The following is a 19,893-nucleotide window of genomic DNA, read 5'->3' as shown; positions in this document are numbered from 1 at the left end:
CAGATGATTTTCTGTATCTGGCTTGCTTAAATTTCATTTTCTTTCTTCATGTAGGTTTCCTTTGTGGATATGTGCATATGCCCTAAAACCTCAGAAAAAGTGAAAGTGAAAAGTTGTGTCCAACTCTTTGTGACCACATAGACTATAGAGACCATGGAATTCTCCAGGCCAGAATACTGGAGTGGGTACACAGTCCCTTCTCCAGGCGATCTTCCCAACCCACATCTCCCACATTGTAGGCAGATTCTTTACCAGCTGAGCCTCAGGGAAGCCCAAGACCTCAGAGTTAGAAGCCAAAACAAAAAATGAGTTTCACCTATATTAATGTGCATGTTAACCTCTCTCTCTTTTATCTTTTAGTTCCTGTAAGTGAGATTTTTAGTTCTAGATACCTCACTTACATTTTTGATTCTCTGATTATTAAGTATACTGGTAATGATTTTATTTCATATTCAATATGTATTACAATCAGTTGTAATTTAGTGTAATGAACAATTGTATCTAATGTATTTATAGCAGTCACGACCAGAAGGGAAATCAGATTTTCCTAATTGAAAGAGAGAAAACAGAGGTCTTCACTCATGTAGCTTCAACCTCGACTAGCCTCTTATACCTCAGACTAAGTTTCATTCCATTTGAATGACTAGTACTTTTGTGCTTCTAGTAAGAATTATTGCTATGATGATGTAAGAAAAGTGACTTCTGTGAATGGGACGCTTGGCCTCATGTAAAGCATTATAAGGATGTGATGGTTACAGAAACTGTGAAAACACACATGGTTTAGGGAAGAAGTCACTTCTGTTTATCTCTTTCTCTCGTCTTTAATCTCTAATGTGTGTGCACGCTAAGCGGCTTCAGTCCTGTCCAACTCTCTGCAACCCTATGGACTGTAGCTCACCAGGCTTCTCTGTCCATGGAATTCTCCAGGCAAGAATACTGGAGTTGGGTTTCCATTCCTTCTCTAGGGGATCTTCTTGACCCAGGGATGGAACCCTAGTCTCTTATGTCTCCTGCATTGGCAGGTGGGTTCTTTACCACTAACGCCACCTGGGAAGCCCAATCTTTAATAAGATACTGGTAAACCAAAAACACACAAACAAAAACTAAAGAAAACTCACCTAATAGTAAATACTAAAACAGGGCAATTTTTCACAAACTTTTGTTAAATTTCCAAAGAATGATTTCCAATCCAAATTAACACCTCATCAAAAGAACAGGAGTTTAGGTCCAGAGAGACCATATCCTTTTGGACTTGAAATCAAACTTAAACAGAAAACTGATAAGGTGCTGACCCACCGCCCTTCTTTAATTTGAGAATAAACTATCATCTAATAGTGAGACTGTCTTTTTCCTTCTTATACTGACTTAAAGAAGACATATGTAAATGACTAACAAGATGTATTCTTAAGGAAGAATATCTAAGACTATCATCTGTCCCTAGAAAGGAGAAGGCTTTTTCCCTTTAGTTAGCCCATAGTAGCCTTAATGATTTCTACTTTCTTCCACAAGTAACCACACTCCTAACATAAAATGACAAGGCAAGTTCAATATAGTAGTAGTCTTAATCCATCAAGGAAGCAGAGAGTAAGTTCTAAACATTCTCATCACAAGGGGAAAAAACAAACAAACAACTGTATCTGTGAGATGACAGATGTTAACTAAACTTATTGTAGTAATCTTTTCATAACATATGCATATTTTCTCCTAGAGAAAATATACCCATGCTGATCATAGCACAGCTCAGTCATCACGATGTTAAATGTTCCTGTTGAATCTATCAGCCATAGAAACCCTCATGAGAGATTACATAATGTAAAAACTGTGTTCTCAAACCTACAAAATCATAAAAGTATTAGACAACAAAGGAGATGGAAGATCTTGTCTAGATGGGACCTTTGATAGAACAACTATATCCCTTTAATGACCAATCAAGTTGTCCTGCATGTTCCAACCAAGATTGTTGGAATTTAGCACAGAGTATTCGTAATTAGCTTATTGCCAGCCATTCTGTCTCAGCCTGCCAGTAATAAATCTCTGAACTGATTGGTCTTATTTGTGAAAGTCCTTACGGCCCTAAACTACAGATTAGTTGGGAAAAAAAAAAAAATGCCCATAAAGTCAGGAGACTCTGGGTTTTCTTATAAATTCAATACCGTCTTTTATTTGTAGAAACTACTGATTCTTATAAAAATAGGTAAAAGTATGAATGCTTTGGGCTTTCCAGGTGGTGCTGGTGGTAAAGAACCTGCCTGCCAATGCAGGAGACATAAGAGATGAGAGTTTGATCCTTGGGTCGGGAAGATCCCCTGGAGGAGGGCATGGCAACCCACTGCAGTATTCTTGCCTGGGGAATTCCATGTACAGAGGAGTTTGGTGGACTACAGTCCATGGGGTCATAAGGAGTTGGGCACAACTGAGCGACTTAGCAGCAGCATGGATGCTTCACTGTGGATCTGTTATTACTGACCATCTCCCTGAAGTGGTACATAAATTGTAGCGCCAAAAAGCGAGAGGTCGGTTAATTATTGTTCAACGTGGCAAAATTTAGGACTCATGACTCAGCCCGTTTTACATCATAAATGGGCATGTGGTACCTGAAGTAAAATAAAAAGTACACTCAAGTTGCTGTGATAAAGCTTTCAACTCTTCGTGCTAATGGCAGGAGTGATATCAAGAGTCAAGTGAAACTGTAAATAACCATCAGGCTTTCTTTAACCCAATATTCTAACACCTCTCACACAAACAACTTTAACAGTTTAGCAGAGTTCAGGTAAAAATAACTTGAATGTTTCTTTATTTTTCTTTCCTGGTGGAGATAGGGCATAGTAAAAACAATACCAATATAGTATCACATTTTTAAAAAAAAAGCAAAAATGAATAAAAAGAGCAGGAATAGAAGATATAAATTAACTACATTTTGGATTATTTTTAGTACCTCAAGTAACAGTCCTAATAGCCTCTAGTCATTGTTGAGTTTAGCCAGGCAAAATAATGGAAAATGTCTAGAACACTATTAGGAGCTTTTTGTTTTTATTTACTTATTTTTTATTAGAGTATGATTGCTTTATAATGTTGTGTTAGTTTCTGCTATACAGTGAAGTGACTCACAATGATGATCTGAGGTAGTGTCATTAAAATGTATTCTTAAAGTTAATATCAAATTATAAGCATATAAAACCCTCCATACTGGGCCATTTATTGAGGGCTGTTGGCCTCTGCATAAAGGTGCTAAGTATTCTGCCTATTTGACTTTTTCCTTATTTGTTTCCCCACATCTGTCCCCTCAAAACCAAAACCACCACATACAGGCCCACCTGCTTTCCATGTGCCTGGACCCCATTTAAAACAAATCTTTTTTTAGACACAGAGGGAAAAAGAAAGGAACGTAAATGAAGAGGGTGGCTCAAGATGAAGCTAAGTACTTTAAGGGAAGTTGACTAGGTGGGCATTGGAGCCATTGAGTGTATGCAGTAAACTTTTGACTGTCTTATTTTTAATTTTTTTAAGTGACCCACTTGGTCTGTATAGTCTATACTTGGAATTCCTTTGTAAATGTGTTGTTACACGTGACCAACCGCTCAGTCACGTCTGACTCTTTGCGACCCTGTGGACTGTAGCCTGCCAAACTCCTCTCTCCACGGAATTTTCAGGCAAGAATATTGGAGTGGATTGCCATTTCCTACTCTGTGTAAATGTATAATCACTTCTAAGTTTGCTTCACGGCTGGTGTGTGTGGCACATTATATCAGTTGTGAATTCAACTTTTTAAAGTTTTTAAATATATAAGATTTTATCTTACATATTTGAACAATTCTGTGATTTCATAAATATATTATTCTTAGGTAAAAGTGGGTCGATTTTTTAAAAGGAAGAAGTAAATGTAAAGCTAAAGCTCTAGAAAATTAAATATTACAGGAAGCATATAGATTAAAGGGGGTAATTCATGGAGACAATGTATGAAGGCCTGACATTCAGACAAACTTGGTAGCGTTAATTCCCTTCAGTCACTAGCCTCTGCCGAGCATTAGGCTTCCCTTCTGCAGCCTGTGGCTAAGTAACTGGGAAGAGTAATAAAGGGTAAGATAAAGTATAGAATAGACTGTGTTGCCTCGTTATTTCTTCCCCCATTATATTAGGTGATGAAAGGTTTGAATTCATAGCTTTGAATTTTAAAATATATATATATATATATATATATTTAAAATTTCCTTCATGAATAGCATTTCCTCACTTTCAGGCACCAATATATATCCAGTGTACGCTGTTTCCTTAGCTTTTCCTCCTTTAGCGCTTCATTTTCCAAATCTTTGTAGAATATCGACAGTCCCAGTGTCTCTTTCTTTCCCCTCAACCTTTGTATTCAGTAGTTTGGTTTCCTTACAGTCCATGTTGCAGGGCTGAGAAGCAGAGAAAACAGTCTTGGCCCAGTTGGATAAGATGTTTAAAAATAAAAGATACTGTGAGCTGCAATCGAATAATGCCCAAGGGTCAAAGTAATTTCCCTTTGCATAATAGCTGCCTTACTCAGACGAGAATTCCCAATATGAAGTGTGCTGTAGAAAACATATGCACTCAATTTTTCCTTGCAAATTCAAAATGACTTTAAAATTGGAATTACTAGAGTTTTCTAATATCACATTTGGAGTAATTTCACATTTTGACTTTTTTATTTCTATCCCTTTCTTTTTTTTTTTGGTGTTTTCTTTTAGTCTCCTTTCTAATCTTGTCAATGATTATTAATTTAGGAAAAGATAATTTAGGACAAGATTTGCATTTCTTGCATTGCATCTTGAGGATGATTTTGTTTTAGTTGGTAACTGCTTTGTATTTTTGAAAATGAGCCTGGCCCTCCTCTCTCATCTTAGAAATGCATGAGAGAGAATCAAAATGATATATTTTCCTTCTTCTTTTTAGATGGTAAGGTTGAAGTTACAAAAGAAGGCGTGAAGCTGTGCACAATGGGTCCTGGTAAAGTGTTTGGAGAGTTGGCTATCCTTTACAACTGTACCCGGACGGCGACCGTCAAAAGTAAGGCTATCTAAAAAAAAAAAAAACAAAAAAAACTTTTCGGTGTCTTCTTTCCTTTAACCTGTGAAGTGTTAGATAATATGCCTCTTGATTTTAATCTTTATAATTTCATTAATCTAGCTTCTAATTATTGCTTTGCAATACAGTTGATATTTTTATCCTAAAGAGTAATTGTTAACATTGAGTTAAATTTTGTTGCTGACTTATTAAAAGTATCTTTTAACCTTGAACTCATAAATTAGCGTTTATAAAATAGCACTTTATGAATTATAATTAAACAGGAGCAAGATGTTTCATTTTCTGCCTTAAAGTCTCAGAATCATATTTAAGTACATTTTATGTATCTGTCTATTTCGGGTTGCATTCCCCACATAAACTTCACTTATTCATTCAGTGGTTTAGAAAAATTAAGAGGAGAAATGTCTTTCGTCTCATTCAAACCCTGAGTAAGATATCCTGAATTCTAGAATTGCGTCTGAGTATATTCTTGTCTTCAGCTGCTCATCAAGCTGTATATTATAACGTTTTTCTTTTCTACTGATTGAGCTTATTTTAAGTCGAGGCAATAAAGCAGCTTGTTTCCCTAATTTTACATGTATGTGTGTATATGATTTCTCTAGCAACTTTTATTGCTTGGTAGAAGCAGCTGCAATAGTTAGAAGGAAAAGAAGTTTGTTTTAAATATTCCTTCTTCCTGAGTACAGGATGTAATGAATGTGTAACAAACAGAGCTGGAAGCCAAAGCTGACAATGGAAGGTCTAGAGCATCTTCAGGCAGAAATGTGTATTTAAGGTTTGAAAAGTTCTTCTGACATAGTATCCTGTGAATGATTGCAATCATGTTACTTTGATTAGGTTGTGTCATTAAAACGATCCTGTTGGCAAAATGACGATTAAATTGTTATTGTTAATTTTATCTGTCACTGATGGTTTTATATACTGCTTTTTTCCTCTCAGAAGTATGGCGTATAATTGACAATATGACATTAAAACTTGAGTTGTAAAGAACTGAAGAAGGCGTGGCCAGCTAGCGTCACAAATTCTTACAGGTCTTGTTAGTGAATCACCGTTTTAGTCACTGAAATCGCTGTCACATCAGTGGCAACTGGGGCCCTTATAAAATCAATCTTTCTTGACATTTTGATTCTTGATGTCTGAGAACACAGAACTCTTTTGATTGATAGGCACTGCCATGTTTTTATTTCATGTGATCATTTAATTATGTGACTCAAGGGATAATGAAGCCCAATGAACCGTAACAGATTTTGCCAGAACTTAAACTCACTGAAAAAGTGTCTGAACTAGAAAAAAGAGCAGTGATGACTCCATTAGGTGAACAGATTTTGCTATCATGCTTCATTGTGATGAGAAATATATTACTTCTAGGGCAAAAATGGGCCATGATAGCACCTTTGGATTAAAATAAGCTTTCTCTGAATTGTGAATAATTTTTTAAGGTTTTAAAATACCTAACTGATAAAAAATATTTTTATATGTTGCTCATTTAATCTAACTAAAACTTCCAAAGGCAAACAATTGATAGTGAGATGGTGCTTAATCTTGTGAAATATTAAATTGTTATTAAAGAAATACTTTAAACTGAATAGAATATTTAAATGAATTTTATAGCCCAAGAGATTTTTTTTGTAAGGTGATTGCTTGGCTTCATGAAAGTCAATTTTCTTATTAGGTTCTTATAAAATGCTGTTTGGTTGTATTCGCCTCTGTTGTTCTCATGTTTGATAAATGTAAATAGACATTATGCATCTGTTCAGCAGCAAGGAACTAAGTGTTGAATGCAAATGATACTTCTCACTATTTGGGGGTAAGAATTTTATCCATCATTAAAGGGAATGAGCAATGGATCATGTTCTTTAATTCAGACTCAGATGTCTCATATGTGTGAGTGTGTTTGTGTGTGTGTTCATCATGCCCCCTTGGTGTGGAGGATGCACTGAGAAGAGTCTATGGTTAATGATGTGCAAATACATCTCTGCATTTATAGGTGCAGAGATTTTGTGCATGCCTAAGGAATGTTATCTATTAACCTCTGAATGTTGTGTGAGAATTATGAGGTGTGAATAAGGGTCATTTGTCACTTAGGACCTTTGTGCCATCTTCTGTACTGTCAAGGGAGATTGTCCTTACCAACTAGAGTCTTAAACACTATTTTAAATTTAAGTTATTCTCTCAAGCCGATCACTTTATAACTCTAATTAGATTCCATTGTATTAGTTTTATCAAATGACCACAATCAGTGCTATCTCACTCTTTACATGTGATATTTTTTTAATGTCCTTATTTGGTTTTTCAGATCCACTTGTTTACCAGAATTCAAAATTGTGTCGTCTCTTATCCATATTTTTTGTAACCATTGTTTTGCCAGTGGTGACCATTTGGAGTAGCTTTCAAAATTGATTCATCTACTTGGGTGCAGTAGTCTTTTAAGTCTGAGGAAGTTCCCCTTCCTATTTAATCGCTTGTCTAGCCACACGTTTTTCCATCTCACTTACCTGGCTTTTCCCTCACTTACCTCTTTTCCCCGAATACCACTTTCTTTCATGATTGAAAATGTTGATGATCTCTCTTATCTTTCTCCTTAGATCAGCCTGAAAGCTGCCTAGGATTTTAGTGCATTTTTAATCACACAGTCATCACAAACTTTAGGTGACATTCAAGGGTTCCTCATTGTACATGAGTCTTTTCTTCTTCACGAGAATAACTTTTTGAAATTGTATCAGGCCTTGAATAAATTCCAGTGACTTCTTCTGCTAATGAATGTGACCCAAGCACCTGTGGGTTGGCTTTTTTGTTTTTTAAGTAGGATATGATATTTTTTTATATTGAAGTATAATGAATGTATAACATTATATTAGTTTCAGATATACATGATTCAATATGTGAATATATTGCAAAACGATCTCCACAATATCCATCCACTTAATATCCATCACCATATATCATTACAAAATTTCTTTTCTTGTGATTAGAACTTTTGAGTTCTGCTTAGCAGCTTTTAAATATGCAACATAGTATTGATTCTAGTTACTATGTGTACATTACAACCCCAGGACTTATTTTAAAATTGGAAGTTTGTACCATATGACCTCTTTCACTCATTCTACCCACCCTTCACTGCCCCATCCTCAACCTCTGGCAGCCACCAATCTGTTCTCGGTATTTGAAATCTTTTATTTTTTTTTTAAGATTCCACATATAAGTGAGATCATAATGGCGCTTCTTTTTCTCTGTCTGACTTGTTTCACTTAGCATACTGCCCTCAGTGTTCATCCATGTTGTAGCAAATGGCAGCATTTCCTCCTTTTTTATGACAGTAGTATTATTTATATGTACACGTCATTTTCTTTACCTATTCATCAGTGGATACACAGATTGTTTCTGTCTTGGCTATTGTAAATATTAGTGATGTGGATGTTAACGTGTGGGTTCATATCTCTTTGGGCATTAGTGTTATTTCTTGAATAAATATCCAGAAGTGGAATTGCTGGACCAGAGAGGACTAAGAGTCTTAATTTTTTGAGATCTTCCACACTGTTCCCCATAATGGCTACACCACTTTATGTTCCCACCAAAAATGGATGAGGTTTTCCTTTTCTTCACATCCTTGCCAGCACTTGTTTATTTCTTGTCTGTTTGAAAACATTCTAACAGGTGAGAGGTTGCATCTCACTGTGATTTTGATTTTCATTTTCCTAATGATTAAGTGATATTGCAGATCTTATCATGTGCTTTTTGGCTATCAATATGTCTTTGGGAAATGTCTATTCAAATGCTCTGGCCACTTTCTAATCAAATTGTTTATTTTATTTGTTGATGTTGAGTTGTATGAGTTCTTTATATATTTTGGATATTCAGTTCAGTTCATTCGCTCAGCTGTTTCCGACTCTTTGTGACCCCATGGACTGCAGCACGCCAGGTTTCCCTGTCCATCACCAACTCCTGGAGCTTACTCAAACTCATGTTCATAGAGTCGGTGATGCCATCCAACCATCTCATCCTCTCTCATCCCCTTTTCCTCCTACCCTCCATCTTTTCCAGTATCAGGTCTTTTCAAATGAGTCAGTTCTTTGCATCAGGTGGCCAAAGTATTGGAGTTTCAGCTTCAGCATCAGTCCTTGCAATGAATATTCAGGACTGATTTCCTTTAGGATGGACTGGTTGGATCTCCTTGCGGTCCAAGGGACTCTCAAGAGTCTTCTCCAACACCACAGTTCAAAAGCATCAATTCTTTGGCACTCAGCTTTCTTTATAGTCCAACTTTCACATCCACATGTGACTACTGGAAAAACCATAGCTTTAACTAGACGGACCTTTGTTGGCAAAGTAATGTCTCTGCTTTTTAATATGCTGCCTAGGTTGGTCATAACATTAACTCATCAGATACATGATTTGCAAGTAATTTCTTTCCCCATTCTGAAGGTTGCCTTTTCATTTTGTTGGCTTTCTTTACTCTGCAGAAAGTTTTTAGTTTGATATAGCCATACGTACTGGTTTTTGCTTCTGTTGCTTTTGCCTTTGGCGTTAAATCCACAGAATCATCTCCCAGACTGATTTCAAGGCATTTACCACTTACGTTTCCTTCTAGGAGTTGTATGGTTTTGAGTCTTACTTTCTTGTCTTTAATCCAAAATATGTATTTTATTAAAGCTACCGATTGACATATGTTCTAAATTATAAGATTGTTCATAGTAATCCAGCTAAAAGAACTATGGTAGTTTGAAGCAAGCTGTTTGTTTTTCACCTGGGAAAAATCTTCTGGGATTCTTCTGAGACTAAATAAATGTATGCCATTTGTTATTATGGTCATGCCAGGAGGAAGATCTGATAGCACCAAGAAGAATATTTTTTTAGAGCAAAAACCATAGTGATATGGGGGATGGGGTGGGAAATCCATGTTACGTTAAAGAAAATCTGTACTAGTAGTCTACTTTTATCTTATAAAACATTGATTCTTCCTCTGAGGAATGAGAATATGCAAATATATAAAAATAATATTGATAGCATCTAACAGATGCCTTGGCTTATTCATGACTTGTGTGCAAGTTAAGTCACTTGAGTTGTGTCTCTTTGCGACCCCATGGACTGTAGCCTGCCAGGTTCCTCTGTCCAGAGGGTTCTCCAGGCAAGAATGCTGGAGTGGGTCGCCATTTCCTCCTTTAGGGGACCTTCCCTACTCGTGGGCTGAACCCTCATCTCTTATGTCGCCTGCATTGGCAGGTGAGTTTTTCACCATTCGTGCCACCTGGGAAGCCCATTCATGCCTTACATAAGTTCAAGGGTTTGTTTTTTTTATTGTGATATGAAAATAGTCACTTTGATTGCATATATCCAATTACAAGCATTCCAGATACCATGGGTAGGAAAAAAAAAATCAGTTGTTATATTTGATTTCTATAACACCAAACAGTGTTGTTTGAATTTCACATTTTGTCTAAATATGTTAAGATGGCATAAACAAAGGAGCATTTTACCATCCATTTTCAAATGCCATGAAGGATAGGAGTTTCTGATACATTCATTCAATACCCATGGCTTACTCAGTTCCCATACCTGAAAGCATATCATTATCATGTTTTTCTAAGTGTCATTCCTGGTTGTGATTTCACCTTCACTACCCTCACAGCTAAGGCAACATCAATTTACACTCACCCTGGGCCTCTTACCCTACTTCTATGCCCAAGGTTCTTGGGAATCACAAAAATGGACACATTACTGGAAACATAAGATGGAAAAGGCACTTATTGTCCAGTGAGAGAGAGATTCAGTAGTACATACCCTGTTTCTACATTTGCATAAAACGTGCCTTATTTTTACCTGGGTTTCTCACAGCCAGTTCTCACAACTACACAAGAATTTTCTGAGGTTTGAACCACATGCTCTTTGCTCAAACTCCAGTTGTACATGAATTTGTATTTTTGCCTGAAGGTGCTGAATTGAAGCTTGTTCCTCTTACTTTGAGTGCTCCACTGAAAATGCCCCAAACCTCAGCCAGTATATAATTCACATAACTCATTCAAAGAGACTCCAATAAAAATCCAAGACTAAAAGTTCTCTCTTTGTAGGAAAACATCTTGGTACCAGATTCAGGTGATTACTATATACAAGTTACCTTTAAAATGGCTTTGGTGGATGTAAAAGCTCTTTTATGAATGGACTTCGGCAAAATATCTGAATAATTCTTTTTCCTTAGATTATTTATACAAGTATTTTAAAATTCCTCAGTACTACAGTACTAACACAAAATAACCTTAAATATCCTTACAAGAAATCGGACAAACTGGGACTTGAATAACAAATAACATTTGATTTAATATGAATATGTTCAACTTTCCATACTTAAACCTTCCTGAGATATTTGTAAAGGGGGGAAGCGGAGCAATTAAGATATTTCACTGTGTCAAAGATGTTTTTAAGAACACGTTGAAAGGTTTAGATTTTCTGTTTATTTTTGTTTTTAAAATAGAGTTGAGTGTGTGCAGTAAAATGGCTTGTGTTTTCCCTTGCAGGTCTGTTTCAAACACTGCATTATTCAACCTGACTTAAGAAAATCTGCCAACTGTCAAAACCCTAAAAAGATGAATTGGGAAAAAAAAGCAAAAGGAATTTGACTATAATTTCTTGCTCAAATAACTCTATGCACTATAAACGTAATGCCTGTACCTCCCAGGTCAACATATGGTGCTTTTTTTTTATTGGTAAAGCAATGCAAGGAATGAATGTCAGTTTTATTACTGATATAAAGGAATCTTAGATGAAGCTCTTGGAGTGGCTGTAAACCTTGACAGTTTCTTAAGATGACTATATCAAGAAGTAAGCAATTACATGCAGCTAAATCACTTCAGTCGTGTCTGATTCTGTGTGACCCCATAGATGGCAGCCCATCAGACTCCTGAGTCCCTGGGATTCTCCAGGCAAGAACACTGGAGTGGGTTGCCATTTCCTTCTCCAGTGCATGAAAGTGAAAATTGAAAGTGAAGTCGCTCAGTCGTGTCTGACCCTCAGTGACCCCATGGACTGCAGCCTTCCAGGCTTCTCCGTCCATGGGATTTTCCAGGCAAGAGTACTGGAGTGGGGTGCCATTGGTTTTTAGGAAATGCCATTATAGTGTTCCATAAAGTGCCATTTTTATGATAATGATTTTCATGATGTAAAAATGAACCAACGTTGTCTGCCAGTTCAAGCAGTTGGCATGTGTGCAGGTATTACCTGGGGTTTTAATGACCGGGAGCAACCACATACTGTCATGCTCCCTGTGCGCCAGTGTCAAGGCAGAGGAGATAACTGTGTTAATGAGACAGTCTCTGTTTTATCTTCAAGAGGCAGATTAAAAAGATGCATGCTTTGCTTTCTCTCAGTCCGACGAATGCTTTATACCAAGAACCCTGAAGGAGGGCACAACTTAGATGATAAAGACTAGAAATATGACCCTGATTGCAGAAAGAATAGCTCAGTAACTTCCCAGGAGTTGTCATTATTGTCACCATCCTGGACAATGAAACAAGCAGATAGCATCATCTTGAAGAAGCAGGTACATTTATTTAGTGACTTAATTTGAAAATCTTCTTCTTAGTATAATTTTCCATCACATTGGTCTATTAAAGAATACTGTAAAAATTAGTAACATAAATCCAATAATCCCTAAGAAATAAATTTCTTTAATAAGGAAAGCAACTCACAAGGTACCAATGATGATATAACAGATGAGCATAAACAAAGAGACCTGCAAAAGCTATTCTGTATATTCATTAACAGTTATTAAACTATAATCTTTTTCTTTTAGAGGCTGAAGCTGTTTTTCTAGTTTCTTTTGATGGCAACTTTTATGATTAGAATGGATTTATGATTTATACTTAACCATTTCCAGAAAAAATCTAAATCTAGTATTGACTAGGCCTGTCAAGTAGCCACGTGTTAGCAGTGATTTTGGGGATAAAAACAAAACCCTCTCACAGCCTAAGGAAGGCACTAGTACTTAATTCCTTCTTGCAGGGTGATGCTCAGTCGCTTCAGACATGTGTGATTCTTTGAGACCCTGTGGACAATAATCTGCCAGGCTCCTCTGTCCATGGGATTCTGCAAGCAAGAATACTGGAATGGGTTGCCATGCCCTCCTCCAGGGCATCTTCCTGACCCAGGGACCAAACCCATGTCTCTTATGTCTTCTGCATTGGCAGGAGGGGTCTTTACCACTAATACCACCTGGGAAGCCCCTAAATCCTTCTCTTTTGTTGTATCCTTTCATTAGTCAATCATTAAATACTTTGTTTCCTATATGGAGCGAATAGGCTGTAACTGGGGTATTATTATTTTTTAAGAATCATGGGTAGTTTAATAGTAAATTCTATACAGTGGGCAAGGAAGGCTGCTTTTTTTTTTTTTTTTTTTTTAGCAATTTCTATAATCCTGCAGAATTGGTAATTTTCCCACAAAGATCTGCATCATAAAAGAGCTTCCACACAGTGCAAAGTTTGTGTCAGTTTTAGACATATTAAACCTTCATTCATTCATTCCATAATTTGATCAGAGGAAATTTTAGTATTTACTCAACTGATTGAAAGAATAAAAAGAAAAATACTAAGATCAATATTATATGTTCTGTAATTATTCTTTAAATCTTTCCTACATTGAGATGGATTCCCAATGAATGCTCAGTAGTAAAGATGGATAACAAGTGCAGTTAACATCATACTAGACTCAGAGATTTGGGGATGGGTGATGCTCTGAAAAGAAGAGAAGTGAAAAACAAAGGAGAAAAGGAAAGATATAAGCATCTGAATGCAGAGTTCCAAATAATAGCAAGGAGAGATAAGAAAGCCTTCCTCAGCAATCAATGCAAAGAAATAGAGGAAAACAACAGAATGGGAAAGACTAGAGATCTCTTCAAGAAAATCAGAGATACCAAGGGAATATTTCATGCAAAGATGGGCTCGATGAAGGGCAGAAATGGTATGGACCTAACAGAAGCAGAAGATATTAAGAAGAGGTGGCAAGAATACACAGAAGAACTGTACAAAAAAGATCTTCATGACCCAAATAATCACAATGGTGTGATCACTGACCTAGAGCCAGACATCCTGGAATGTGAAGTCAAGTGGGCCTTAGAAAGCATCACTACGAACAAAGCTAGTGGAGGTGATGGAATTCCAGTTGGGCTGTTTCAAATCCTGAAAGATGATGCTGTGAAAGTGCTACACTCAATATGCCAGCAAATTTGTAAAACTCTGCGGTGGCCACAGGACTGGAAAAGGTCAGTTTTCATTCCAATCCCAAAGAAAGGCAATGCCAAAGAATGCTCAAACTACCACACAATTGCACTCATCTCACACGCTAGTAAAGTAATGCTCAAAATTCTCCAAGCCAGGCTTCAGCAATATGTGAATCGTGAACTTCCTGATGTTCAAGCTGGTTTTAGAAAAGGCAGAGAAACCAGGGCAGAAAAGGCAGAAATTGCCAACATCCACTGGATCATGGAAAAAGCAAGAGAGTTCCAGAAAAACATCTATTTCTGCTTTATTGACTATGCCAAAGCCTTTGACTGTGTGGATTACAATAAACTGTGGAAAATTCTGAAAGAGATGGGAATACCAGACTACCTGACCTGCCTCTTGAGAAACCTATATGCAGGTCAGGAAGCAACAGTTAGAAATGGACATGGAACAACAGACTGGTTCCAAACAGGAAAAGGAGTACGTCAAGGCTGTATATTGTCACGCTGCTTATTTAACTTATATGCAGAGTACATCATGAGAAATGCTGGGCTGGAAGAAGCACAGGCTAAAATCAAGATTCGTGGGAGAAATATCAATAACCTCAGATATGCAGATAACACCACTCTTATGGCAGAAAGTGAAGAGGAACTAAAAATCCTCTTGATGAAAGTGAACTAGGAGAGTGAAAAAGTTGGCTTAAAACTCAACATTCAGAAAACTAAGATCATGGCATCTGGTCCCATCACTTCATGGGAAATAGATGGGGAAACAGTGTCAGACTTTATTTTTTTGGGCTCCAAAATCACTACAGATGGTGACTGCCGCCATGAAATTAAAAGACGCTTTTAAAAGACGCTTACTCCTTGGAAGGAAAGTTATGACCAACCTAGATAGCATATTGAAAAGCAGAGACATTACTTTGCCAACAAAGGTCCGCCTAGTGAAGGCTATGGTTTTTCCTGTGGTCATGTATGGATGTGAGAGTTGGATTGTAAAGAAAGCTGAGCGCTGAAGAATTGATGCTTTTGAACTGTGGTGTTGGAGAAGACTCTTGAGAGTCCCTTGGACTACAAGGAGATCCAACCAGTCCATTCTAAAGGAGATCAGCCCTGGGATTTCTTTGGAAGGAATGATGCTGGAGCTGAAACTTCAGTACTTTGGCCACCTCATGCGAAGAGTTGACTCATTGGAAAAGACTCTGATGCTGGGAGGGATTGGGGACAGGAGGAAAAGTGGACGACAGAGGATGAGATGGCTGGATGGCATCACCGACTCAATGGACGTGAGTTTGAGTGATGATGATGGACAGGGAGGCCTGGTGAGCTGCGATTCATGGGGTTGCAAAGAGTTGGACACAACTGAGCGACTGAACTGAACTAATGGTATGTGTTAACCCCATTTTATTACTGAAGCAACTGAAACCCAGAACTAGTTTCAGAGGAAGGGTCAGGCGTTTGACAGAACTTTGATGTGATGCAGCTGTCACAAACTTTAAAATTTGGTCTGCAGTTCACATTTCCTTAAAGCACAAGTACATCCATAGGATTATTCCTGTTGGCCTTAGGACTCTATTTTCACAGAAAGTTACATAGTAATTACAATTCACAAGTCACACTTGTTTTATTTTTTAATTTTCAAATTGTAACACATGGACTCCCAGTAAGTACATCTGTTAACAAAAGAATGAATTGTGTGACATACTAAAGAAAGGATCATAAGCTTAAAATCTTAGAGACACATAATGAACAATCAAAACCAAGTGAAGGATTTAATTTATGCAGTTCATTGAAATACTTAATAAGTGTTTCATGGAATGAAATTTTATTCAGTATTTGAGACATCACTAAGTAGTTATATATTTTTTCTATAAACCTAATAGTCAATGAATTTCTTTAAAGCAGGAGTTGTGAATAGAGAACAATTCAAAAAAAATGAGCATGAATAAGAAAAGAAATTTTAAAAAATATTTTTTGTTCATTACAAACATATTGCAATGAAAAATATTGAGTCATGTCAAAGGTGCTTGCCTTCATTTTTCCCTTTAATTTCCTCTGCGTAGAAGAAACATAATCTCAGCAATTCATTGGTGAATCGGAGATGCTTACTGTGCCTATAGGATGTCCTTTGCTGCCTGGATAAGTTTCTAAGTAATCATGATGTCTATGCTTTATAATTCCCAGCCTGTCATTCAGTCATTCTTCAAAGTCCTCCTCAAAATACCCTAATGTAATAGGTGAGATGGGCTGTTTCTGATTTTTCAGATGAGAAAATGGTGACAAGATCATAGAGTCCATTAATGCTAGTTCATTTACAAATCCTCTGACAAATTTAGGTAGCACTCTTTGGAGAACTTTTACTATAGGCACCCCTCCTTCCAGGTGTGTAGACTTCTGAATCAGGCATGCAATTTGCCTACTACTCTATACATAAAATGTGGACTCTTGATTAGGGAACTTCAGATGTTTAGTACAATGTTTATCAAAGTGGTCCCTGCAGTGGCAACCATCAACATCATTTGGGTACTTGCAAAATCTCTGGCATTCTCCATCCATTGATTCAGAAATTTTTGAGTAGGGCACACTAATCTGTGTAAAACAAGCCCTCTGGGTGATTCTTATGGATCTAAACTTGAGGACAACTGATCTGGACCCTCAGGGTGCTTAATTTGTATCAGCCTAAATGTAGCACACTCTCCATGCATCAAATTATTTATGTGGAAGTATTTAAAAGAAAATTTTGAACACCATAATAAGTAGTCAGTTTTACTCTTGCTGTCATTGTAAGTCTTTCCCTTCTTTTGCTGCTGTCTAGTAGAGATGACGGCAGGGCCTGGTGGGCTGCCGTCTATGGGGTCACACAGAGTCGGACACGACTGAAGCGACTTAGCAGCAGCAGCAGCAGTAGAGATATTTAGGAAAAGCTACTTTTCTATTTTTCAGTAAAACAGCATCAGCGGAAGAGTATCAACATTGTGCAGATTATTAACATATTCTTTTGAAGAATAGTGAGAGGTACATTAAAAGAACAGGTTGAGAGGGAAGGAAAAAATTTAAAAAATCATGGGCTGCTGGGCCATGTTGTTAACAAGAATAAATTTTGGATTTTTTGGCTTTGCTGGCTAGCACACTGGTAGGAAATCAGAACAAAGAGAAAGTTTTATTTGATTTTGTTGTTTCTCAGGCTCGTGGCTGTGGTTTGGATTAAATGAAAAAACAAATGTGTATGGATGTATTTAAGAGAACCACTTGAGTAGGTGATGTCTGAATAAGGGGAATGTTTTTCACTGATAGTTACATCCAGTCCATTGGACCAATCGTGGAAAAGGTCCTTTAGAGTTGGTGTAGGTGGTCATTGATTTCATTCATGAAGAGAGCCCAGGAAGTCCAAGATGGATTGCATATCTCTTAGTGTCTGATTATTAGAAGATAAAGAAACATCTATGGATCACAGTCCTTGAGGAAGGAATGAGGAGTTCCTTGGAATTGAGACATGTACAGATCTGAGGCCTGGAGTGCTGAGGGATGTAGGTAAGGAAGTGAGCTGATTTCTGCAGGGTATTGGGAACTGAGTTTTCACTGTGAATGTGGCAATAACCACTTCTCAGAAAGGCAGGGAGGCAAGGGTCAAGAAATTCTATGCCTTAGGAAGCTGAGCAGTCTTCTGCACTATGTTCTTTACTGCTTGTATTCTCCAAAGGGCAATCTGTCTTACTAATAATACACACTTCATACCCTCTCCTGTGTCTAACAGAGCAACTTTTTATTGACTTGAAAACATTGTTGTCTGTAGTTTTCTGAGTGGGATCAAACAGTGTTGTTAAAACTAACTTCATAACTGAATTTTTTTTTTGCAAAATAAAGTTCATGGAGTGAGTTTGCATATGAAATCTATGAGAACAGGTTTCTGTAGTTACAGAGCAGCCTCTGGGAGCCCCATCCATGACCCTGCATCCATTTATTATTCATTCCTTCTTACTCCTCCCTCTGGGCTAGGTATAGCATTGGATAGCTATTTTTAAGTTCAGCTCAGGTAACACAGTTGAAAACCACTGCTCCAGTTGAATCCAAGTTTATTTTGAGTTTCTAAGTACTGGTAATTCTTTATCTTTATGTCCTTGCACTTGGCTATCAGCAATATCTCTAACCTTCACAGTGGTCCTCCCCACAGTGAGGTATAGCACCACTGCAGGTATAACAGCATTGCACAAGTAAGGCTTAAGAAACTTACTTAAGGTCACACATCTGGCTTGCTAAGCTATACCTCTATCTTGACAGTCCCCACTAAGACACTGAATGAACTACATCATCTCAACCTTGGTTTCTGGCAGTCAACAGATAAGATCCAGCTTCATCTGTAGCACTATTCATCAAGTATTTCTTGGACTCCAACCAGATCTCATGATTCACTGCTAAACACCTGGAGAGCAATTAAGATATTCATAATCTATTTAGCATAGGGAGAGATAGATTATAAACTGTTCTGGCAAACAAGAGGTTAAGAAAATGGAGAAATTTTGAGGGGTGGAGAACTCCCCGTGAATGGGCACTGGCAGGCTTTGTAGGAGATAGACACTGATTTGTGCAAAATTAGAGGAGAGTTCAGAGGTTAGGATCTGTAATCATACTGCCTGGATTCAGATTTATTTTTAATTATTTTTTAATTGAAGGATAATTGCTTTACAGAACTTCGTTATTTTCTGTCAAACCTCAACATTAATCAGCCATAGGTATACATATATCCCCTCCCTTTTGAACCTCCCTTCCATCTCCCTCCCCATCCCACCCCTCTAGGTTGATACAGAGCCCCTGTTTGAGTTTCCTGACCCATACAGCAAATTCCCATTCGCTATCTATTTTACATACTGTCTAGATAGCATATTAAAAAGCAGAGACATTACTTTGCCAACAAAGGTCCATCTAGTCAAGGCTATGGTTTTTCCAGTGGTCATGTGTGGATGTGAGAGTTGGACTGTGAAGAAAGCTGAGCGCCGAAGAATTGATGCTTTTGAACTGTGGTGTTGGAGAAGACTCTTGAGAGTCCCTTGGACTGCAAGGAGATCCAACCAGTCCATCCTAAAGGAGATCAGTCTTGGGTGTTCTTTGGAAGGACTGATGCTAAAGCTGAAACTCCAATAGTTTGGCCACCTCATGTGAAGAGTTGACTCATTGGAAAAGACTCTGATGCTGGGAGGGATTGGGGGCAGGAGGAGAAGGGGACGACAGAGGATGAGATGGCTGGATGGCATCACCAACACAATGGACATGAGTTTAGGTGGACTCGGGGAGTTGGTGATGGACAGGGAGTCCTGGCATGTTGTGATTCATGGGGTTGCAAAGAGTCGGACACGACTGAGCGACTGAACTGAACTGAAGTGAATGTCAGTGTCCATGTTACTCTTTCCATACACCTCACCCTCTCCGCGTGTCCATAAGTCTATTCTCTATGTCTGTTTCTCCATTACTGCCGGGTGCAATGGACCGCGCAGAAGCGTGGCCGAGAGGAACTACCCCTCACCCAAGGTCAGGGGTGGCTGGAGGGAGAAGCTACCCCACATCCGAGATCAGGGGCGGCAGCCGAGGGCGCCAGGCTGCGAAGGTGCAGGAACGGCTGAGAGGAGGTACCCCATATCCAAGGT

General features: G+C 37.9%; 1 protein-coding gene across 2 annotated transcripts in view; it reads left to right on the top strand.

The window, feature by feature from the left end:
• The window catches only part of PRKG1 (protein kinase cGMP-dependent 1), a 1,418,431-nt gene that overhangs the window by 513,700 nt on the left and 884,838 nt on the right, over positions 1-19,893 (top strand). For both annotated transcript variants that reach the window (XM_005225353.4, NM_174436.2), the window contains 1 exon segment: positions 4,915-5,028. In XM_005225353.4, coding sequence (XP_005225410.2) covers positions 4,915-5,028 — 114 coding nt within the window.

Source organism: Bos taurus, chromosome 26 (genome assembly GCF_002263795.3).
Source record: "Bos taurus isolate L1 Dominette 01449 registration number 42190680 breed Hereford chromosome 26, ARS-UCD2.0, whole genome shotgun sequence".
In the NCBI taxonomy this organism is placed as follows: Eukaryota; Metazoa; Chordata; class Mammalia; order Artiodactyla; family Bovidae; genus Bos; species Bos taurus.
This window is presented reverse-complemented; position numbering and strand designations above follow the sequence as displayed.